General features: G+C 35.7%; 1 protein-coding gene across 3 annotated transcripts in view; it reads right to left on the bottom strand.

Moving 5' to 3' along the window:
• Positions 1-1,481: 1,481 nt before the first annotated feature.
• Positions 1,482-25,443, bottom strand: part of PLPP4 (phospholipid phosphatase 4) — a 196,575-nt gene continuing 172,613 nt past the window's right edge. The window contains exon 7 of one of the 3 annotated variants that reach the window (XM_072624225.1): positions 1,482-2,108. In XM_072624225.1, the coding sequence (XP_072480326.1) occupies positions 1,909-2,108 (200 nt within the window). In that variant the 3' untranslated portion in view covers positions 1,482-1,908. The remainder of the gene's footprint in view (positions 2,109-25,443) is intronic. The other 2 variants (XM_072624239.1, XM_072624234.1) reach the window with 2 other exon arrangements.

Raw genomic sequence — 25,443 nt, 5'->3', positions numbered from 1 at the left:
AGGATCTGAATCCAGGTTTTCCTGATGTCAAAGCCCATTCTACCCAATACACTAACTTGCTTCTCATTACCTCAGAATGTAGCTATTTAGTCTTGGAGTTTTCTAGGTGTTTGTCGTAAATAAATTACTCTGAGTATTGCTTTCTTTTGGTTTCTAAAATTCTTTCCTACTGTGATGGAGAAAATAGTTTGAAGAATTGACTAGATTGATTTCAGACCAAAGTCAGTTAATTACAAGGAGTCTCATCTTGAAAGGAATTCTTATCTCACCACATGGATACAGATGTGATACATATGCAGAAAAACATAATTTGTAATTAGCAGCACAGTTCTAACCTAATATGACTTTTTTAGACAACGCATTCTGGTTGGTTTAACACCCAGAGCAGGCAGGGGAGAATAAATCCTTCTTGATCGGTCCAGCCAGCTGATCGAGACAGTAGCTTGTCCTGCTGTCAAGGATCAATTTATAAATCTGCTTTGGTCTTTTGCAAACATAGTTTGTTTAGCCAACTACTGGAAAGTGACATTCTTTTGGACAATAATGGATTCACTGACATTTCATGGTTATAGAAGCCATAAGTTGTGCCCCAAAATGTACTTAGCTGAATGGAATAGTATCTCTTTAAAAAAATGGTAGAGAATTAACATTATTGTGTGTACATGGACTGCTGTGCTTAGACAACCCGAAAAGTGGAAAAAGGGGAATGGAGGAATCCAAATGGTTCTCTTAGGCTATTCCTTGAGTGAGTTATTACCATTCTGAAACACCTACTGAGTAGGAAATACAAACTATTTGTCCCGTCAGGCATTCCTTGTATCTGGGAAGGCATAAAGCAGAGAGAGAACTCAGAACTCAAAGGCAGGGTACTGCTACACCAGACCTACTTCATTCTGATTTGGTAACCTCAAGTTCCTGACTCAGTTTTCCCTTAAGGCTCCATTTTTGTTCAATAAGATGGATAAGGGGGAATCATACTACTAGGTTCAGCATGGTTGTATAAATCAGCAGTTCCTGAAAAGGGCTGTAGGGAGCTGTGACCTCAGTTACTGGCATCTTAACCTAGTAAATAAGACATTTCAGGAATCTGATTATTGGATGAAGTTTTCTGAAAACCTGTCAGCTCTAGAAAACAGTTTTCCCCCTCCCCCTCATTAGTTCATACTTTTTTAAAAAAAATTGCAGTTGGTGATCTACTCTTAAAGTTGCGCCATACCAGTTTCTTCTGAAGTTCATAGTTCACAGAGCCCTGAAAATGATGAAACCAAAGCAAAGATCTTCTGCTTCATCTGAGAAACAAATGCTACAACAATCCAAAGACTCAGGAACCTTCCCAGGTTTCATGTGCTAGAATAGACATCCAGACTACTGAAGGACAAAGTGGGTCTCATGTCAGAGGTGGGCTAGCCAGGTTTCTCTAAAGTATGATGTGGTCCTTATTACCCACAAGAGAGCTGCCAAATGGGAGGATGAGCATAGGATATTTTGGGTGGAGATTTTATTATTTTACAAGCATGAAAACACAAGAATGTTGCCATTATATCTAACATTTTGGAGAAAGGAGTTGGCCCAGTGAAGCTGAAAGCACAGTCATACTTGGATACATTCTTTAACACCTGTACTAGATTTTTGTTTGTTTGCTTGTTTTTTCCTCCCTTAAAAAAACTTTTTTTTGTTTCTGTTTTTTTTTTTTGCCAACTCAATTAAATCAAAAATAGATGTCTCAAACAAATAGCTTAGACTCCAGATGCCAAATGGAAGCAAGAAGGAGAAGATCACTCAAAGAATAACTTTACAAAACAACAGATGAAAAACATACTATAAGAAATCTTTTCTATGACATTATAAGGGGGGGAAAGAAAGAGAACGTGACCAAAGCCAAAATGTCTTAATGTGCCTGGGCACCCATCAGACTGGTCCTTCCGTTATTCCCTCAAGTGGCATCCCAGAAGCATTTTCTGCAGTAGGTCTCTCCTCTTTCTTCAGGGAGCTTGGAATTCGAAGACTGACGTAAGGTTTATGACAAGCTGTATTAGCCAAAGGAGGATAGTGCTGTCTGTAGCAAACATAAGCAAAAATGAGGCCAATGACTCCACCCACGAAGGAATCTAGGTAGAAAAAAATAAAACAAAGCATATTATGTTTCAATAGTAGCAAATTACGTCTTATTAAGAGGGAGCACTTAAACTTGGAGTCAGGAAGAGGCTGGTTCTAATCCTGGCAGTGTTCATTAGAAGTATAATCCTGTATAACATCTAACCTGTCTGGATCTCAATTTCCTTATCTGTTAAATGAAGGGATAGTACCTATACCTACTTCACAGGATTTTGTGAGGATCAAATGAGATAACACAAGTATGCTTTTCTGCAAGCCACAAAACTTTACACAATTTCTGATTCTGATGATCTCAGGAAAGAGTACATTTTAAATTTAACTGTTCTTTTAATTATAAACATGAACAAACAGCATTTCAATACAAAAAGAATAGAAAAATAATACTATATTTAAAACTGAGTTTTTTTTATACTTAATTTAAATGTCTGTATTTATCATGAATGATTAGTGGGATCGAACATACTTATCACTTACTCCTCAGCCTACCATTAGACCCATTATCATATTTAAACTTGTCACTGAAAATTCTAGATTAATCTTAGGTTATGTTTTCATATTGTCTTATTAATTAATGATATTGCAATCTCTTTTTCATTGATCAGTTAGTTCTAACTCTCATTCCAGCTCATTAATTATTTCTCATATAAACTGGAGAAACTTCCTTTGCTAATAGTAATTATTCCTATATCTCTCCATATTAAATTCATTAAATCCCTTAATTTCCCCTGATTAAATAAATACTAATGATACTGATAATATAATTTGTTGGCAATGAAAGTAATATTAAGATATAGATAATTATATGTAATATTTTGATGATGAGAAAGTCTACAGTTAGTCACCTAGAAACCTCATTTTGATAACAGATGATTTTTCTTCACTCCTGGAAACAGAAATCCACCATTAAATTCATTGACTATCCTGATTAAAGTCTCTCAAGAATCCCTTTCAGATATCTCTTCAAGATAAGAATTAAACTCAGTCTTTGAGGAAATAAATTGCTGGTCCTTTTTATTTCTCCTCTCTCTGGTTGTGAAAGTTAACAGTCTCTCCAGAATACACTTTAGGCTGCCAATTCCTCTTAGACTTCATAAAATTATAGAATACATCATTAAAGAGATGGTTGGGAAGTATCTAAAAAAATAAATAGTACTTAGAAACCAAGAGCCAGAATGGCTTTATCAGAAACAGGTCAGACCAAACTAACCTTATTTCCTTTTTTGATAAGATTACTGAACTAGTAGTGTGGGTATAGTTAACAGGATTTTAGCCAAGGTTTTGATAAATTGTCTAATTCTCTTCTGGTGGAGAAGATGGAGATAGGTAGATGAGGTGATAGATTGTGAACTAGATGGATGGCTGGACTCTGAGAATAGTTAGTGATACGGTGTCAACATGGCAGGAGGTCTTACATGAGCATCTTGGGGATGTGTGTTTGACCCTATGTTCTTTAACATTTTTATCAATGACCTGGATAAAGCCACAGATGATATCCCCATCAAATATGCAGATGACACAAAAATGGGAGGGATAGTTGACAAAGAATTTTGAGTCTTGTACATGCAAAGAGCAAAGGAAACCTGGAGAAAAGAAGTCTTGGAGGGAGGGGAGACAGAGACAGATAATCTGGAGCAATTTACAATTCCTCCAAAAAGGTCTTCCTGCTATCCCACCAACGAGGGCTATTTACTTTTTTTTTCTCCTTTTCTAATCTGATTGGTGTAGGGTAGAACCTCAATGTATATTTCTCTAATTATCAATAATTTGGAGCATTTTTATATAACTTTCAATAACTTGCATTTTTTTCTTTTTTGAACTGTTTATTGAGATGCATTGACTAATCATTCGAGAACGGTCATCTTTCTGATATATTTGAATCAATTACTTATAAATCTTTGGATATCACATCCATATCAGAGAAACCTGATGAAAAGTTCAATACTTTTTTTTTAAAATAAGAAAGAAATAAAAATGTAAGTTCATCAGAAAGATGCATGCAAAGTGCTACGAGAAGTCCAAGGAAAGAAAAATTATTTCTGACTCAGTGTGACTGTGGACGATTTCATGGAGAAAGTCTTGCTGAGCCCACTAAGAAATGGGCTACCTTGTGAGAACAAGGCCAAACTGCAGAGATCTGCTTCTGGACTTGAAACAAGATTGCTTATTTTCTCTAAAAACATACTTCCTTCTTTGGCAGGGAGGCAGAAGGCTATTAGGGCATGATATTCCATACATTTTGAATGCAATCTCTATAACGGTTTTCAGTTTTAAACTGCTTTTCTTTGTTAGAAAGAAAAGTATAATTCACCAGTTCAGAGGGAGATGAGCAGACATCCCGAAGTGATTTATTTAGAAACAAAAGGCATAAACATATTAAACATATTTTCCAAATCTACACATTCATGGGACATTGAAAGTCTTTCTTTGGAAAGAGATTTTAAGAAGACTGGTGCTTAAGAGAAACATAAAAGAAAACAGGAAAAAAGTCCCTTAATTATATTTTGGATAAAATAATTATACAAATATAAATTTAGAGATGCTGATATTTTATAAGACTCATTGTTCTGTTTTTAAAAGTTTTATTGATGTCTTTTGTTTGGGAACAGTTATTTCCAAATAATATGCCCCAGATGATTCTTCCCCTTTAACAAAGAAAAATGGGGGATGAGATATAGTCAACTGTCCTAGCAAAACTGTAATAGTAGGCCACCACTCCAAAGATCGTGGGATTGGAGATTTGGAGTTGGTAGTTACCTTGGAGACCACCTAGTCTAAACCCTTCATTTTACAAATGAAGAAAGAAATCCAGAGGTTAAATCCCTTGTCCAAGCTCCCACAGGACATGCAAGGCCTAGAGTTTAAGCTCTTTTAACTCCAAATCCAACTCTCTCTACTATATCCTGATACCTAGAGTTGAAGTGGTCCTCAAAAGCCAACTGCCACATTTTGCAGATGGGAAAAGTGAGCCCTAAGTGATTCTTTCAAAGTTTCATAGGTTGATGTCATTTCCTCACCTCTTATCCGGGAAACAATTGGAAGCATAATATTACTCGAGCAGGAGAATTTCAAAGGAGAAAGAGCTTATTTTCAAAATAAAGACATACTGAAAGTCACACTTTGAATCAAAAATACCTGGGGTCAGACCCTGCCTTAGAAGCTTACTAACAGTGTGATGCTAAGAAAGTCAGCTAAACTGTATGGCCCAGAATTGCCCCAGACAACGCTAGAATTTACCCACTGATTTACAGAGGAAGGCTGTGTGTGATCTTTCTTGGTACAGGAAGTTCCCACACCAGAAGCCCCTCTTGTAAGTCAAATCACAGATACTTTTGATATTTGCATATTTTTATGACCACTACTCACTTACAAGTATTAAGACCCCTACAAAATCTGTGCCATTTATACAGATTTTTATAGAAACAAATGCAGTTAGTCTATTGTGAAGGTAAGATCAGCCTAAAACATGAGTACTTGAATAATTTCTTTTTGTTTTATCCCTAGGGCAGAAGAAACAAACAAACCCTCCAGCAGTTTAGAATAGCAAAGATAATGAGAAAATTTCTATTAATAATAATATTTTATAATTTATATGTAATTATATATCATTAAATATGTCAATTACATACTATTATTGAATTATAACAAATTGCAATTAAGTTATACATAATTTATAATATAATAAACTTTATGGTTATAAACATAAACATGTTTATCTATGCTTATACAGATATATTTAGCATGTATATACATATATAGCATCTATCAATCATTTATCTAACTAGCTATCTATTGGTATGTCTGCCTGTCTGTCTGTCTGTCTGTCTGTCTCTCTCTCTCTCTCTCTCTCTCTCTCTGTTTGTTCTAGCCCTGTGATTTCATTGGGATAGATCTACCCTGTGTGGAAATGTTTATTTATACCTAATCATCTCAGAGGACTGCCTGGGATCATTGGAAAATCAAGTGATTTATCCAAGGTCACTGAGCAATTGCATTTTAGAGCTAGTACATAAATTCAGGTCTTCATGATTCTTAGGTTGACCCTCTCTAGTACTACTGCTGCTGCTGCTGCTGCTGCGTTTGCTATGTGCCAGGAATTACTCTAAGTCCTTTACAATTATTATCTTATTTAATCATCACAACAACCCTGGGAGGTAGGTTCTATTATAATCTCTATTATATAAATGAGGAAGCTGAAGCAGGCACAAGTTTAAGTGACTTGCCCAGGGTCACACAGTTAGTAAGTATCTGAGGCCATTGTTGGACTCTGATCTTTCCTGACTCCAGGCCAAGAACTTTGTCCACTAAGTCACCTAGCTGCCTTCTGCCTTTTCACCTCAGCTTCTTTATTCTCATTTGGTCCTCATAATAATCCTGTGTGAATGACTTGTGTGAGGTCATAGTAATGCGTATAACCATCAGAGAGTTTCCTCCTAGTTGGAATGGAACCACAATCCCAGAGCCCACTGGTATGGGAATCTCTCCTTTTTGGTGGAGATCATCTCCACCTAGATCCTCACACAGACACAGGATATGATCACCAGCAAGGAAAAAGTCTCATGCCAACAGGGTAGCCAAGTAGAGCAGTGGATAGAGGGTCAGGCCTGGAATCAGAAAGACTCATCTTCCTGAGTTCAAATCCAGACTCAGACACTTACTAGCCATATGACCTGGGTAAATCACTTGACCCTGTTTACCTCAGTCCCCTCCTCTGTAAAATGATCTGGAGAAGGAAATGACAAACCACTCTAATATCTTTGCCAAGAAAATCCCAAATGAGGATACAAAGACTTAGACATAACTGAAAATGATCAAACAACAACTCATACCAACAGATTTGGGGACTGGGGTCCCCAAATAGAATGAGCCTTTGTGTTGACCTAATGCAGCTTCTCTTATTTTACAGATAAAAAAAATGTCAGGTCAAGGAAAATTACTTACGCAGCACCACAAAGGTGATAGGAAAAGGATACTCTTTTTATGATACCCATGGGTAGTAAAACAAGTCATTTTGTTCTCATTTCACAAAGGAGAAAGCAGGTTTAGAACAATGTGAATCACACACATAAAAACATCACACAATTAGTAAATGGCAGCCTGATCTTCATAGTGTCAACCCCCCTTTGTGACTCAGGCTATATTTGCAGTGTTTCTAGAGTTTCCTGAAAACAGGTAACAAAATTTTATAGGTAGTGGAAAAGAGGAGACTCAGGTTCTGCTCCTGATTGACTGTTGAGTAGCACTGAATCTTATTTTCTGATGCTTACTAGCTGTGTGACCCTAAGTAAGTTACTTAACTTCTGCCTTTCTCAGTTTTCTCATCTATAAAATGCGAATGGTAATGGTATCTAAGCTCAGTAGTTGTTGGGAGGATAAAATGGTGCTTTGCAAACTTTAAAGTTCTGTATACATACTAGCTATTATTACTACTATTATTATATACTGTTTCAAACCAGCATGTGCTATGTAAATGATTTCATTATAATGTAGTAGGGAAATAGAATATATACAGATATTTATTATATAAGGTATAATGAGATGAAAGCACAAGAGGAGTCAGAAAGTTATGAGAGATTTGGGGATAAAGGATTATATCTAACTGGGTTTGGGGGGTGGCATTGAAATGGTATAAGAAAAGACCTTGAGGGGGTGGAGCCAAGATGGCGGAGTAGAAAGACGCACATACACATAGCTCCGAACCCACAACCCACAGAACGGCTGGAGGGGACCAACCCACGGTGAATTCTGCACCCAGAGGCCATGGAATATTGGAGCGAGGGACATTTCCGTTTCAGAGAGACCTGCAAACTTCTCGCGGGGGGTCCTTCGTGCTGTGGACTGGGAGCCGGGACTGGGAGCTGAGTGCAGCCCTGCAGCAGCTGCGACAACGTGAGGAAAAGATCCGAGCAGGCTACGGGGATGGGATCTCCAGCGGCCACGCGGGTCCCTCCACCCTCAGAGGGACCTGCAAACCTCTCACAAAAAGTCCGTCGCGCTGCAGACGCGGAGCCCAGCCTTGCGGTGGCCGCGGCTCCGAGAGGTACAGATACAAGCAGGCTTCAGAGATGGGATCTCCAGCGGCCGCACAAGCCCCCCCACCCACAGGTGACAAGAGTCGGTGAGAGAATCTCTTTGGCGGGTCGAGAGGGGAGTGGGGTGCCTCCATGGCTCGGCCCCCCCCCGCCCCGGAGATAGAAGCTGAGAGGCGGCTGCAGACAAGGGATCCCCAAGCGGGCGGGAGCCTGGATCCATTGTGGAAGGTCTGTGCATAAACCCTCAGAGGGAACTGTGCCTGAGAGGCAGCCCTGCCTCGACCTGACCATCTGAACTTAATTCTCACACTGAATAGCAGCCCTGCCCCTGCCAAAAGCCCTAAGGCGGGAAGCAGCATTTGAATCTCAGTCCCCAAACGCTGGCTGGGAGGACCAGGAGGCGAGGTGGGTGTGAGGAGAATATTCAGAGGTCAAGCCACTGGCTGGGGAGAATGCCCAGAAGAGGGAAAAGAAATAAAACTATTGAAGGGTACTTTCTCGGAGAAAAGACACTTCCTCCCTTCCTTTCTGACTAGGAAGAACAATGCTTACCATCAGGCAAAGACACAGAAATCAAGGATTCTGTGTCCCAGCCCACCCAATGGGCTCAGGCCATTGAAGAGCTCAAAAATAATTTTGAAAATCAAGTTAGAGAGATGGAGGAAAAACTGGGAAGAGAAATGAGAGGGATGAAAGAGAAGCATGAAAAGCAGATCAGCTCCCTGCTAAAGGAGAACCAAAAAAATGTTGAAGAAATCAACACCTTGAAAACTAGCCTAACTCAACTAGCAAAAGAGGTTCAAAAGGCCAATGAGGAGAAGAATGCTTTCAAAAGCAGAATTAGCCAAATGGAAAAGGAGATTCAAAAGCTCACTGAAGAAAATAGATCTTTCAAAACTGGAATGGCACACATGGACGCTAAGGACTTTATGAGAAAGACAGATATCACAGAACATAGCGAGAAGATTCGAAAAATGGAAGATAATGTGAAATATCTTATTGGAAAAACAACTGACCTGGAAAATAGAATCAGGAGAGACAATGTAAAAATTCTGGGACTACCTGAAAACCATGATCAAAAGAAGAGCCTAGACATCATCTTCCATGAAATTATCAAGGAAAACTGCCCTGAGATTCTAGAACCAGAGGGCAAAATAAATATTCAAGGAATCCGCAGAACACCGCATGAAAGAGATCCAAAAAGAGAAACTCCTAGGAGCATTGTGGCCAAATTCCAGAATTCCCAGGTGAAAGAGAAAATATTGCAAGCAGCTAGAAAGAAACAATTTAAGTATTGTGGAAATACAATCAGGATAACACAAGATCTAGCACCCTCTACATTAAGGGATCGAAGGGAATGGAATAGGATATTCCAGAAGTCAAAGGAACTAGGACCAAAACCAAGAATCACCTACCCAGCAAAACTGAGTATAATACTTCAGGGGAAAAATTGGTCTTTCAATGAAATAGAGGACTTTCAAGCATTCTTGATGAAAAGACCAGAGCTGGAAAGAAAATTTGACTTTCTAACACAAGAATGAAGAGAACCATGAAAAGGTGAACAGCAAAGAGAAGTCATGAGGGACTTACTAAAGTTGAACCGTTTACATTCCTACATGGAAAGACAATATTTGTAACTCTTGAAACATTTCAGTATCTGGGTACTGGGTGGGAGTACACACACACACACATGCACACACGCACACATACATAGAGACAGAGTGCACAGAGTGAATTGAAGAGGATGGGATCATATCTTAAAAAAAAATGAAATCAAGCAGTGAGAGAGAAATATTGGGAGGAGAAAGGGAGAAGTTGAATGGGGCAAATTATCTCTCATAAAAGAGGCAAGCAAAAGACTTTTTAGTGGAGAGATAAAGAGGGAAGGCAAGAGAAAAACATGAGGTCTATCTCATCACATTCCACTAAAGGAAAGAATAAAATGCACACTCATTTTGGTAGGAAAACCTATCTCACAATACAGGAAAGTGGGGGATAAGGGGACAAGCAGGGTGGGGGGGGATGATAGAAGGGAGGGCATGGGGAGGAGAGTGCAATTTGAGGTCGACACTCATGGGGAGGGAAAGGATCATAAGAGAATAGAAGTAATGGGGGACAGGATAGGATGGAGGGAAATATAGTTAGTCCTATACAACACAACTAGTATGGAAATCCTTTGCAAAACTACACAGATTTGGCCTATATTGAATTGCTTGTCTTCCAAGGGGAAGGGGTGGAGAGGGAGGGAGGTAAAGAAGTTGGAACTCAAAGTGTTAGGATCAACTGCCGAGTAATGTTCTTGCCACTAGGAAATAAGAAATACAGTTAAAGGGGTATAGCAAACTATCTGGCCCTACAGGACAAAAGAGAAGACGGAGACAAGGGCAAGGAGGGAGGATAGAGGAGAGAGCAGATTGGTCACAGGGGTAATAAGAATGCTTGGGTTTGGGGGGGGGAGGGAATAAAAGGGGAGAAAATTTGTAACCCAAAATTTTGTGAAAATAAATGTTAAAAGTTAAATAAAAAAAAAAAAAAGAAAAAGAAAAGACCTTTATGGAGCAGGTGGTACTGAGATGTGCCAAAAAGAAAAGGGAAGGATTTCAGAATGTGTAGAGGTAGAGGGAACCCATTGTGCACCTGGAGAATTGTGGAAGCCCAAAGAGGGCAGGATAATAAAGCAAATGGTTAGTTATCCAGTTTGTCTACAAAAGAGATTGTGTAAATAGAAGTAGTTTGAAATAAGCCTGCAGTGACAGATAGAAGTCAGTCTCTAGAGAATCTAAAAGGTTAGTAAGATTTAAAAAATACTTTTATCCTCTACATAGTGTGGGGAAGAACTAAATTTTTGTGAATCGGTTAGTGACATCATAATAATACTAACTAGCATTTTTAAAGCACTTTTAGTTTCATAAAATACTTTCTGCACAATTTCTAATTTCACCTTCACAGCAATCTCAGGAATCAAGCACTATTAATATTACTTAAGATTCACAAAATGCCAATTATGTTTTGAACGCTCTTTGGAATCATAGTGCAGACATGATACACAACTTCACCATATCATTAATCAATGAATTTTCACTTAGGTTTAGCTGGACTGAAAATTGGGAAAATTAAATTGATTCCATATTGTTATGAATTTCAGTCTGTATCACTGGAGACATTTTTGTAACTGCCAAAGTCTTGTTTCATTTGTCTCAGAATTAAGTTTAGAGATTCAGCTTTCCTATAAAATTACTTATAGTCTCTGAGCCAAGTTTAGAAGTTCAGACTTCCCATTAATCACTGTTCTACTCTTGTGTCAAGGAAATCTGTTATCCTTGAAGGAGTCTGGTTTGTTATCCAAGGTAGCCTGGTCCACTATCACTAAACCGTCCTTGCAGGTGGAGTCAAGAAAAGAACATTTCTTAGCAGCACGATGAAAGGCAGGGCTGTTACTAGCCCCTCATTCCTCATATCCAGTTGAATATATTGTTCTTCGTAACTATGATGCTTCAGCCTATGTTTTAAAAGTATTCTTTATTTCATCTTTGATACTATAAGCTTCAAAACCAATCATACTATTTTCTCCATTTATGAGTCTGTCTTCTATTTTTTGGATGCTCCTCCATTTGTCTACAAAAATGGGATGCAAGCCCATTTCAGGATCTTAGTTTTGCTGCGAATGTTGAGACCCAATTTATTTGCAAATTTGTGATTTGTCAATATGTTGATCATGCCTGGAACTTAAGACCACAGTTTTCCTTGATCTCAATTGTAATGTGACTTTGGATTTAAAAATTTTTTTTGTATAATAAAAAAATCTACTGAAATTCTAGCAAATATCCCTTCATATGCATAAGTTATTGCTTGTCATTATGTTTTTTAAATCATACTATTTGCATTTGAGTCATTTGCTATTAAATGGGCCAAACAATAACACCTAAAAATAATTTAGCTTTCCATGCATACCTCTACCTGCCCCTTGCAAGACAGAGCTCTGATCCATTTGGTGGATCATTGAATAAAAGAATCATTCCAAAGATATTTTGGGGGGTGTGATAAATGGATATTTTTGTATATGCTCCAGCATTTTCCATTAATATGTGAAGATGCTGACAATGATGTGAAGATGGTCATTAGAAGTTAGAAGTATAGTGACAAGTGTATTTACATAATTTTTCTGTAACATTATCTAATGCTTTGATGGACAGACTGCCCACACAAATGCAATCACAAGTTCTTGAATACAATGAATGATATTTATCTCACACAGAGTATCCTATATCCAAAAAATTATTGACCTCTTAATCAAATGTAGTAATGCCATGTTCAAGGTTTATTTTATTTCAATTCATTGCATTCTCCTTTCTTTAACATCTCTCCAGCGGAGATGTCCCCTTTCTCATTTCTTTTACTTTTTATAGGCTTAAAGAAAGGAGATGAGCAAGTAGGAACAAATGACAAATACATTCCATTTAAAATAGAGGAGGGACAGAGACAGAGGGAGAGAGACAGAGAGAGAGAAAGAGAGAGAAAAGAAACTATGAGACCACGGGGAAATATTTTAATATCTCTAAGCCTCAGTTTCCCCAGCTACAAAATGAGGATCATAATCTCTGCCTGTCCTATTTCACAGGGTTATTGTAAGGATCAGCTTAAATAATATATAAAGTGCTTTGAGTGTAAAACATATCAAAACATGAAGTAAATGTTAGTCATTGTTGTTTTCAAAAATCTCTGAAGAATTTGATCAGATACTCCAAGCTACATGAAATTTACATTCTCATACCTGGTAACTTCAAAGAACAAGTAGGAAAAAGTGAGAATAGCCAGAAATATGTGAGAAAGTGTGATTCAGGAGTAAGAAATGGGAGAGGGCAAACACTTGTGGAAAATAAAGCTGTCTCATCCCTTTAAAACATGAACATTTTTCTTAAAAAAAAGTGGCAAGGGCTAGAAATGGTAACATCCAATAACATCAAAAAGAATGAAGCTGACTAAATTTTAACAGACCAGGAAAGGCTCATTACTGATGTGGGAGTTATTCCTGAATCATTATCTGCGGAGGCAGATCATTGACTCAACAAGCCATCGTCAGAATTTATAATAAACAAGGAGAAAGAATAATAGTGAGAAAAACAGAATTCATACAATTAAGAGAATTTACCCTAAATCAACACTGGTAGTAATAGCATCATAAAGAAAATTAACATATGCAAATTAATTGTCATAGCAAGAAGATCAAAAGAACTCGGAAAGCATTTTAATCAGCAAACATCTGACTTACTTGCCAGATAGAAAGAGAGAGACAGGGCTTCCAAAAGCAATGCTGGGTCAAAATATAAATTCATCTGTAAAATCTTAGGAGTGATGATGGAAAATTTTGAGACATATAGACTTATACAGGCAGAGAAAAGTTGTGAAGGATAAAACCACAACAACATTTATATATACTGTGCTAAGCACTTAACCTGATTTCATGGGATCCTCACAACAACACTAGAAGGTAGGTGCTATTATTACTCCCATTTTACAGATGAGGGAAACTGAATCAAACAGTGTTTAAATAACTTGCCCAGAGTCACACAGCTAATAAGTGTCTAAGGCTGGATTTGAAATCAGGACTTCCTCACTCCAGACCTGGTCCTCTATCCACCGTACCACTTAGCTGCTAAAAATAAGTTTAAAGGAAGCTCGGTAGCAAAGACAACTAAATAAATGGCAAGGGCATTCTAAAATAAAAATGGAAGAACAAAACGGAAGAAAGAAAAAATATGAGAAAAAAACATTTCAATAATAGTGCTTTTAGAGGAGGCAAAAATTCTATTAAAGAGAACAAAGGTGGGAAAAGCATCTGGATTAGTCCAAGTATAAATTTGTCCTTGAGATCTTTGCTATAGGGCACATAAAGGACATTGTGAGACCAGTATATATGACATCTGAAGGAGGATGAAATTTCAAAGGATTGGGAAAATCTCAGACGTAAAACAAAAAACAAGGAGCTGAGAGAACTTTCTTAACTACTAACCTACCTGTCTACTGTCTATGAAAATAATCTAAACCCTAAATGAGAAAATCTTCAACAAGGGCATTAATAGGAAATAAACAGAGTTTTTCAAGCAACATTCAATAACTGACTACCAAACCACTAACTTTGCCATCTAGCAAGTAACTGAAAGATGTTGAAAATATAAAATCCCATTGTGCTAATTGTTGATTATAAAAAAAATTGATTTACTTGAAACATATCATCTTACAGGCTCTTTTATAGCAAAGCGTTTCCAATCCATACATCAATACCATTCTGGATTCCACGGGAAAGATAGATAATAGAAAAACAGAAAGAGAAAACATAGAAATGGCACTGTTCATTGACCTTCTGTTTATAAGTATTAAGTAAGGCACCTAACAGGGAGATTATGCTAGATAAATATCATTACTGGGACAGCTAGGTGGTATAGTGGGTAGAGTGTCAGACCTGGAATCAAGAAGTGTCCTCTTCCTGAGCTCAAATCCAGGCTCAGATACTTACTAGCAGTGAAACCCTAGGCAAGTCACTTAACCCTGTTTGCCTCAATTTCCTCATCTGAAAAATGAACTGGAGAATGAATAGTAAACCACTCCAGTATCTTTGAACCCCAAATGGGGTCACAGAGAATTGGACACAACTGAAATGATTGAACAACAACAGGTAATCATTACTGTGATAGAGAACACTCAGTATAGAATCTAGGACTCTAGGACCAGACTCAGTCAAAAGGGCCACACTTGAGGACCTAAAAGGCCACATGTGGTTTTTGGGGAAACAGGTTCCTGAGCCCTGGGTTTAGTCAAGCAGCGATTTTCTGTGAATAGTGATGTGCTCTATATGCTCCTGCAGATGATGTCACATTGAATGGTTCAAACCCTATGACATTTTACTACCTCTTAAAAGAGGTCTATAATCAATTGGAAGAGTTTACTCTGTCCATTAACATGGAAAGACTAAATAGAAAAATTAAAAATGTAATAATAAACTGTTAGCTACATTGATCCAAAAAAAGAGAGGAAAAGACAAATTACCAAGATTAAAAAAAAATCAAAGAACACAACAATGAATGAAAAGGAAAAACAAAATAATATTTAAAACCCTATATAGTTAAGTTTCAACAAAATTTAAAACAAATGAACTAGATTAATTTTTTAAATTAATAGAAAATATAAATTAACAAAATAAGAACCTACCAAATCTCTCTTTAAAAAGTGAATAATCTAAAAACAAAATCTCAAGAGAAATAATAATTCTTGGAATGGATAGATTTGCTAGTCATTCATCAAACATTTAATTTTATGGTACATATGTTTTTTGGGGAGAGGAAAAAATAAATAGCTTCTAAAATTAATATTTAATTTATGATACAAATGTTATCCTGATAATCAAATCAAGAAGATATAAAACAGAAGAGAATTATAGTCAATATCAAAAATGAATACTGATTTTTAACATTTAAATGAAATTCTAGAAAAAAGAAGCAATAACATATTCTCCTTCATATTAATTTTGATCTGCCTGAATTAATATCAGCAATGCAAATGCAATTCTGTGGCAGGAAAGCAATTAGCATAAGCAAGCATATTAATAACAATCACATTATTGTATTATTAGGCATGGGAAAATAATAAAATGCTGTACCCACTTATATTAAAAGTGTTAAAAATTAATGATAAAAGGGACTTTACCTCAATAAGATCAAAAGCATTTTCCTAAAACTAGATCAACCAATACTTATAATGAAAACATACTAGAAGGTTTTTTCCCCAATAAGATTCCAGTGAAGTTAACATGTCTCCTCTCTATTATTATTTCAGATAGTACTGTAAATGTTAGTAATATCAATAAGACAATAAAAATAAATTAAGAGAATAAGTATTGCCTGAGAAGGGGGAAATTATTTCTATTTGCAGATGGTATAATGGTCAGAGTATAAAATCCTAGAGATCCAACAAAATAAATTATTCAGCTAATAGATTCCACAAACTAACAAGATAAAGCCTACAAAATCATCAGCCTTTCTTTAACCTATTAAAATTATAATTGCTTGTTCTTTTATAAATATCAAAGGAAAGAGATACTATTTAAAATAATAAAATTATTCAAGTATATGAATACTAAGGAGCCATGCACTTAGGGAACTTCTATTAACATCACAACAAAACCATTTTCACAGAAATGTAGGAAGACCTAATAACTGGAGCAATAATCAAGGTTTATGACTTTATACTAACAAAATTAATCTAGAAATTTTATGCTAAAGGAATAAAACTACCAAGGTAATGATTTATAGTTAGATAAACAATAAAATTCATGTGGAGAATTAAAGGATATCAAGAAAAATAATAAAAAGTAGAAATGAAGGACAATTATGATTATTTAATTTAAAATAATATTGCAAGCCAGTCATTATTAAAACTAGTATCATATTAATAAAAAACACAAAACAGATTAGAAACTTTAGAATTTAATGTGCACAAGAATCTAGTATAGGGTATACCCCCCAAAAAACATACCACAAAGCTAGGGATTCCTTATTTGACAAGAGTTTCAAGAAAAACTAGAAAGCAATTTTGTAGAAAATGGATTTAAACCTTAATTTTAAATCAGATGACACAAAAATATTCCACATGGATAGATGGGTTAAATGAAAGAAACAAACCCGTTATAAAAATTTGAAGAGAATATAAGAATATATATTTGACATTTCTGGATAGATGATAAATCTGTAATAGAGATTATTTTAAAAGATGAAGTAAACAATTTCAACTAATGTAACACAAAGATAATGCAGCTAGAGTACAAATAGAAGACATGGATAGGGAGACAAAATATTTTTATTAAACAGCTAGGATAAATGCCCACCACCTCCCCAATCTTTAGGGAATTGAGATGTATATGAACCATTACTTAATCGACAAGTGATCAAAGGATAGAAACTAGCTCTTTTCAAAAGAAGAAAAAATAAGCTATCAACAGTCATTAAAAAACTATTTAAAATTACTAAGAGAAATGCAAATTAAAACAACTTTTAAGTATCAAATCCAGACAATCAAGTTGATAAAATTAAAGATAGAAAAGTTCAATGTTAAAGGGACTGCGAAGTAATAGTCAAGCTAATTCCTTGTTACTACAGCTGTAAATTGGTTTATTTTTGTCAAACAATTTGGAATTGTATGTGAAAAGTTCCTAAACTGTCTTTGACCCAGAGATACTACTATTGAATTTATGTTCCAAGGACATTGACAAAGAACACAAACATACATACGTATATACTTACATATACACATATACATATACACTGATAACTATAGCTATATAGACATGCTACGGATATATTTACAGTAGTAGTATTTTTAATAATTAAAAAAACTGAAGAAAAAAAAAGAAATGTGAACCCAAAGACTGTGGAATGGCCGAGCAAATATTAGTAATTAAGGCATCTAGATGATATATAGGATAGACCACTGCACCTGGAACCAGGAAGATGAAACTTCAAATTCAGCCTCATACACTTATTAGGTGTATGATCCTAGCAAATTGGGTCCCTCCAACGCAAAATGGGGAAAATAATGGCACTAGCTTCCCAGGGTTGTTGTGAGTATCAAATGAGATAATATTTGCAAAGCACTTTAAAACTTTAAAGCACTACAAAAATCTTTATGAGTGTTAGAATTGGCATCTAAATGAAATTGAATGGAATACTATTGTGCTTTAAGGACAGACAAGCATGACACACTTGGAGACACTCACATGACATGATGGAAGACGAAGAAAGCAGAAACTAAAGAATGATATGTACTAAATAACAACTATTTAAATGAAGGCAACAAATGATGAAGAAAACACACTAGATAACAGTCTTCAGGCTTTATGCAGTAAACAAAAATGATATCAAATTACTGAAGTCAAGGCATATATAATATATATATATATTATACACACGCATGCACTCACACATACATATGTGTGAGTGCGTGTGTGTGTAAAGAGAGAGAGTCATCAAGAATTGGTAAGTTATTTACATTGAACCATGCTATTAAGTTTTTTTTTAAATGATGATATATGGGTTAGGTCTTAGTGTAACTATTGTTTAATATCTGAAACTGAATGTCAGATAAATTTCTTCATTTGTGAATGTGAAAAAATAATTTCAGAAGATGATATAAAATCATTATATATCATGGGTTGAAATCTAATTATTTGTATATGTTGGTCCTAAGGTCGACCTTCTGGAGCTGCACAGAATAAATTTTATATTCCTTCCACATACAATAATAGCTGGTATTTACATGATGATTTATTTTCTGAAAATAACATGTTATCTCATGTGATCTTCATAAAACACTGTCATCTAGATGCTTACATTACCATTTCACACATACAGAAACTGGTGCTAGGAGAGGTTAAGTGATTTGCCCAGTACTTTATCTGAGGAACGTAAATGGTGAAATGGTTAGAACATGAACTTAGAATCAGAAAGATGGGTGTCTCAGTCTAACCTCAGATTTACTAACTCTGTGACCCTTAGCAAGTCACTTAAATACTGCCTCAGTATCCCGTGTAAAATAGGCATAATGAGAGGTCATATTTCCAGAGCTGTGTGGATGAAACAAGATATTCAGAAAATGCTTTACAATCTTTAAAGTGCTACGTAAATTCATATTATTTTTGTTGTTATCCACTGTACCACCTAGCTGCCCACATAACCTACAGAAATGCTTTCTGACAGATGTTATATCTTTCCTGACACTTTTCTTTTCCATTCTACTATTCTCCTTTCCTCATTTAATTTCATATGACATGATTTATATATTTGTTTTTCTGGTTTTGCTTTCCCTTTTAAAAATAATTTCCATGGCAGAGTCAAGATGGCAGAGTAGAAAGACGGACCTGTAGAAGCTCCCCTACATAGCCCATAAAATACCTGAAAAGAATGACTCTAAATAAATTCTAGAGCAGCAGAAGCCACAAAACAACAGAATGAAAGAGATTTCCAGCCCAACACAGAATGGAATGCCTACAGGAAAGGTCTCTCACACCAGGTGCAGAGTGGAGCACAGTCCAGTATGCATCACATGGTGCAGCAGGGACAAGACCCAGAACAGGCTTCAGGGAGTCACTGGCAGCAACAATTCTCAGACTCCTCAACCCACAAATGCCAAAGATGGCTTCAAAGTTCAGTGAGAAAATTCCTTCACACAGGAGAAGGGAACATGGTCTGGACAGCTAGCAGCAACCACTGCAGCATTAGCATCCATTTTTTGAGCCCTCACCTAAAGCCCCTAGGAGAATTAAGCAACTGATCTGAATCTCAACCCTGAGCACTGCCCTGTGGTAAGGAGGAGTGCTACAACAGTGGGGCTGGAGGCAGTAGCAGAGAGGGAATTCTACTCCCAGATTCTGGGCAGAAAAGTTTTTGATTGTTCCCAGACCAGTGCGCAGACCAGGAGAGGAGTCAATTCCTCCCCTTTGATTGTACCACCTTGGAGGGACTGAGAACTTGAAGGTGCCCAGAGCATACCTTGTCTTGACAAAGGACTCAAAAGTCAAGTAACTGGCTGAGAAAATGCCCAAAAAGGGAAAAAATATAAAACTTCACAAGGTTACTTTCTTGATGAACAAGTATTTTATTCCATCCTTTCAGAAGAGGAAGAACAATGCATACCATCAGAAGAAATCAAGTCTTCTGCATCCAAAACCTCCAAAAGAATTATGCAATGGTCTCAGGCCATGGAAGAGTTCAAAAAGGATTTTGAAAATCAAGTAAGAGAGGTGGGGGAAAAATGGGGAAGAGAAATGAGAGCAATGCAAGAAGATCATGAAAAGCAAGTCAACAGCTTGCTAAAGGAAACCCAAAAAATACTGAAGAAAATAACACCTATAAAAATAGGCTAATTCAATTGGCAAAAGAGGTCCAAAAAGTCAATGACGAGAAGAATGCTTTAAAAAGCAGAATTACTCAAATGGAAAAGGAGGTTCAAAAGCTCACGGAAGAAAATAGCTCTTTTAAAATTAGAATGGAACAGATGGAAGCTAATGACTTTATGAGAAAGCAAGAAATAACAAAACAAAACCAAAAGAATGAAAAAATAGAATACAACGTGAAATACCTCATTGGAAAAACAACTGACCTGGAAAATGGATCCAGGAGAGACATTTTAAAAATGATGGGACTACCTGAAAGCCATGATCAAAAAAAGAGCCTAGACATCATCTTTCATGAAATTATCAAGGAAAACTCCCCTGATATTCTAGAACCAGAGGATAAAATAAATATTGACAGAATCCACTAAACACTTCCTGAAAGAGATCTTAAAGGAAAAACTCCTAGTAATATTGTAGCCAAATTCCAGAGTTTCCAGGTCAAGGAGAAAATATTGAAAACAGCTAGAAAGAAACAACTTGAGTTTTGTGGAAATATAATCAGGATAACACATGATCTAGCAGCTTCTCCATTAAGGGATCAAAGGGCTTGGAATATGATATTCCAGAAGTCAAAGGAAATAGGATTAAAACGAAGAATTACCTACCAAAAAAACTAAGTGTAATACTTCAGGGGAAAAAATGGTCATTCAATGAAATAGAGGACTTTCAAGCATTCTTGATGAAAAGACCAGAGCTGAATAGAAAATTTGACTTTCAAACACAAGAATCAAGAGAAGCATGAGAAGATAAACAGAAAAGAGAAATCATAAGGGACTTTCTAAAGTTGAACTATTTATATTCCTACGTGGAAAGATAATATTTGTAACTCTTGATACTTTTCTCAGTATTTGAGTACTTAAAGGGATTATATACACACACAGACACATATACATATATGTGTGTATAAATATATATATATATATATATATATATATATATATATATATATATATACATAGAGAGAGACAGAGATGGAGACAGAGACAGAGAGCACAGGGTGAGTTGAATAAGAAGGGATGATATTTAAAAAATAAAAATTAAGGGATGATTGAGGAATATATTTGGAGGAGAAAGGGAGAAATGGAATGGGGCAAGTGGAGTGGGAGGGATGACAGAAGTGAGAGTAAATGGGAGGAGAGAGTAATTAGAAGTAAACACTTTTGGGGAGGGACAAGGTCAAAAGAGAGAATAGAATAACTGGGGGGCAGGATAGGATGGAGGGAAATATAGTCTTATACAACATGACTATTATAGAAGTCTTTTGCAAAACTACACATATACAGCCTATATTGAATTTCTCACTTTCTCAGTAGGGATGGGGAGGGAGGGAGGGAGGGAGGGAGAGAAGTTGGAACTCAAAGTTTTAGGAATAAATGTTGAGAATTGTTTTTGCATACAACTGGGAAATAAGAAATACCGGTAATGGGGTATAGAAATCTATGTTGCCCTACATGAAAAGAGAGAAGATAAGAATAAGGGAAGAGAGGGGTGTGATAAAAGGGAGGGCATATTGAGGGAAGGAGTAATCAGAATATAAGGCATTATGGGGTTGGCGGAACTCAAAATTTTGTGGAAATGAATGTTGAAAACTAAAAATAAATAAATAAATAAAAATAAACATTAAAAAAGAGCTCAGGGCAATGCAACTCATGAAGGAGAAAACTAGACAGAGAGATCTAGATGGAAATGGCTTCCCCTGCTTAGATACCTTAAGGCTGCTGAGTCTCATGATCAAATCATTGTTCTGAAAAGGAAGAGCTGTTCTTCCTAAACACCTAAATATCTTCCAATCAGGGTTCAGTTTCATTTGCAGAGGAGTTCCCTTTCAGGAGGGATTTAAAGTGATTCAGAGCCTCAATTTGAGTCTATGATTACTGACAGAAACCAATAATCATCAATTTATTGATTGTCAGGCAGACTAATAAATTGATTATTAATTACACAGAAACTATATCTCTCTCAAGTATTCTTTCATCACACTCATTGCTTATTTGTATTCCTTCAATTTTTCTTCTCTTACTGCTATATCTAGAATTTCTAGTACAATAGTGAATAATAATGGTGATAATGGATAATTTCACCCCTAATCTTACTGGGAAGGCTTCTAGTTTGTCCCCATTACAGATAATGCTTGCTATAGGTTTTTTATAAACACTGCTTATCATGTTAAGGAAAGTTCCATTTATTCCTATGCTTTTTAGAGTTCTTAATAGGAATGAGTATTGTATTTTGCCAAAAGTTTTTTCTGCATCTATTGAGATAGTCATATGATCTTTGTTGTTTTTGTTATTGGTATTATCACTTATGCTGATAGTTTTCTTAATATTGAAGTAGCCCTGCATTCTTAGTACAATGATGGTTTCTGTCTCCTTTATCACCTTAGTTAACCTTTGCAGATCATAAGAGCTAGAAATGACCTCTTATGTTATTTATTCATATTTTTCCCCCTAACAATAATATTAACTGACATTTCTATAGTTCTTTATATCCATTCCCTAAGTTGATCCTAGGAGCCTTCCTGGAATCCTCCTATTTGTCAATACTTTCTTAAAATGTGATTCACATAATTGAACATAATTCCCTACTCATAGCCTGAGTAATACTGGATGGAGTATTTAGCTACCATATCATGTTGTTTGCTCATATTGAACTTTCAAAGAAAAATCTATTTTTTTTATACAAACTGTTGGCACAATAGATATCTTCTCTTCTATATTTTGTGCAGATGTTTCAAAGACATATGCAGGACTTTGCATTAATGTCAATTAGGTTTCTTGTATGTAGTTCCAATTCACTGTTCTAGCTTCTTAGGGGATTTTTGAATCCTGTTTTTGTCATCCAGGCTATTACATTTGTGTACAAGTTTGTTAAAGATGCTTTTATGTCTTCTTTCAGGCCATTATCAATTATAAGCAAAAATTTTAGCTTTATTGAACTGATAATGAAAGAAGAAAGAAGTGGTTATTTGTTGAAGGAGAGATATAATATTAGCAGTCAAAGTTAGATGCCATTTGGATTGGCGAAGCATTCTATAGTTTGTCATTGTGTTTAGGTATGTTTGGATCCTGCTATGTAGTAAAGCTATTCTGCACATAAAATAAGTAAAAAAGATTAGGTACACAGAATACAGAATCAAAGAAATAAATTAGCATAGTATTTGTTAACCCTACACACAGACATCAGTTACTGGATGAAAGATGCATTTTTTTTACAAAGACTTCTGGGAAAATTTTATAGTAGCTTGGTAGAGATAAGGACATACCATACACCAAGATAATTTCCAAATGGATACATGACCTAGGTATAAAAAGTCATTTCCTAAACAACTTAGAAGAACAAAGAAAACATTACTTTTCAGATCTAGAGTTCACGATTAAATACATTCATTGTGATAAAATGGACAATTTTATGTAAAACTAAAAAGTTCCATGTAAACAAATTTAATATAGGTAAAAAGTAAAAGGGAAATAGGTAACAAGAAAATCTTTGCAGCAATTTTCTTTTTGTATTTTGTTTTTATTTTCAGTTTCAAATTCTTTCCCTCCCTCCATCTTCTCCCCCATCCATTGAGATGGTAAGAAATATAATACCCATTATACACATGAAGTCATGCAAACATATTTCAACATTAATCATCTTTTTAGACAGCAAGAAAAATAAAGAACAGAAAAAAACACTTCAATTTGCATTCTGAGTCCATCACTTTTCTATCTGGATGAGCAGCATTTTTCATCCTTAGTTCTTTGGAATTCTGGTGGATCATTATGTGGATTAGAATCTTTCACAGTTGTTTATCTTTACAATACTGCTATTACTGTGTACATTTTTTCTGGTTCTACTCACTTCACTTTGATCAATTCATGTAAGCTTTCCAGGTTGTTTTGAAACTGCTCCCTTCATTATTTCTAATCATTTAATATTACGCCACCACAGCCACATAACAGAACATGTCCACTCATTGTCCAATTGATGGGCATCTCCTTAGCTTCCAATTCTTTGTGACCACAAAAAAAGCTGCTATAAATATTTTTATACATATGGGCCCTTTTTCCTTTAATCTTTTTAGAGTATTGATCTAGTAGTAACACCCTTGAGTCAAAGGCTATGCAGTTTTATAGCCTTTTGGGACTACTTCCAAATTCATGTACAGAATAGTCCACCAATAATACATTAGAATACCTATTTTCCCATATACCTTCCAGCATTTATCATTTATCTGCTCTCTCATCTTAGACAATCTTATAGCTGTGTGTGTATTGTGAGGTACCTCAGAGTCGTCTTATTAGCAAGATAGAGCATTTTTATAAGACTATTAATAGTTTTAAATTCTTTGTCTGAAAACTGCCTGTTCATATCCTTTAACTATCAATTGGGGAATGGCTTTTATATTTTTATGAATTTGATTCAGTTCTGTATTTGACCGAGAAATTAGACCTTTTAACTGCTAGTCTTCTAATTTTGGCTGCATTAGTTTTGTTTGTGCAAAAAAAAACCCTTTTAATTTTATATAATCAAAATTATCCATTAACCCCTCTATCTCTTGCTTGAGCATGAACTCTTCCTATATCCATATATCCGAAAAGTAATTTCTTCCACGCTCCCATAGTTTGTTTATACTTATCATCCTTTATGTCTAAATTATATTCATTTATCTGTTATATAGTGTGAGATATTGATCTATGCCCAGTTTCTGCCAGGGTGCTTTCTAGTTTTCCTAGAAGTTTTTGTCATATAGTAGGTTCGTATCCTAACTTATGAGATCTTTGTGTTTACAAAACACAAAACTAATATGCTCAAATTATTTTGATGATCACCACTTTGAATTATAGTTTGAGATCTGGTATTTCTAGATGCTTATGTTCATATTTAAAACATTAATTCCTCTGTGCAAGTTTCTGTGATAAAAATGCCATATCTAAAATGTATAAGGAACTGATTCAAATTGTTTAAGACTGAGAACACATTCCTAAGACAGAAATGATCAAAAGATATGAATAGACAGTTTTCAAAGGACAAAATCTAAACCACCAAAAATTATATGAAAAAATGCTCTGTCACTAATAATTAGAGACATAAAAATTAAAGCAACTTTGAGGTTCCACCTTATACATATTAGACTGGAAAAAATGAAAACAAGAGGAAAGTGACAAATGCTGGAATGGCTGTGGGAAAATAGGTTTACTAGTATACCCTTTGTAGGGAGGGAGGGGGATGTAAACTGGTCCAACTATTCTGAAAAGTCATTTGGATCTATGCCCCTCAAAGTAACTAAATTGTGCTTAGCCTTTGACCCAGATATAGACAGGGTATAGGTGCAGTAATGAAGAAAACAAATAGGAAAAGGGTGCCTATAAATAA

This window comes from Notamacropus eugenii, chromosome 1 (assembly GCF_028372415.1).
Source record: "Notamacropus eugenii isolate mMacEug1 chromosome 1, mMacEug1.pri_v2, whole genome shotgun sequence".
Classification (NCBI taxonomy): domain Eukaryota; kingdom Metazoa; phylum Chordata; class Mammalia; order Diprotodontia; family Macropodidae; genus Notamacropus; species Notamacropus eugenii.
Note: the sequence above shows the minus strand (reverse complement) of the source record. Positions and strands in the feature narration are given on the sequence as shown.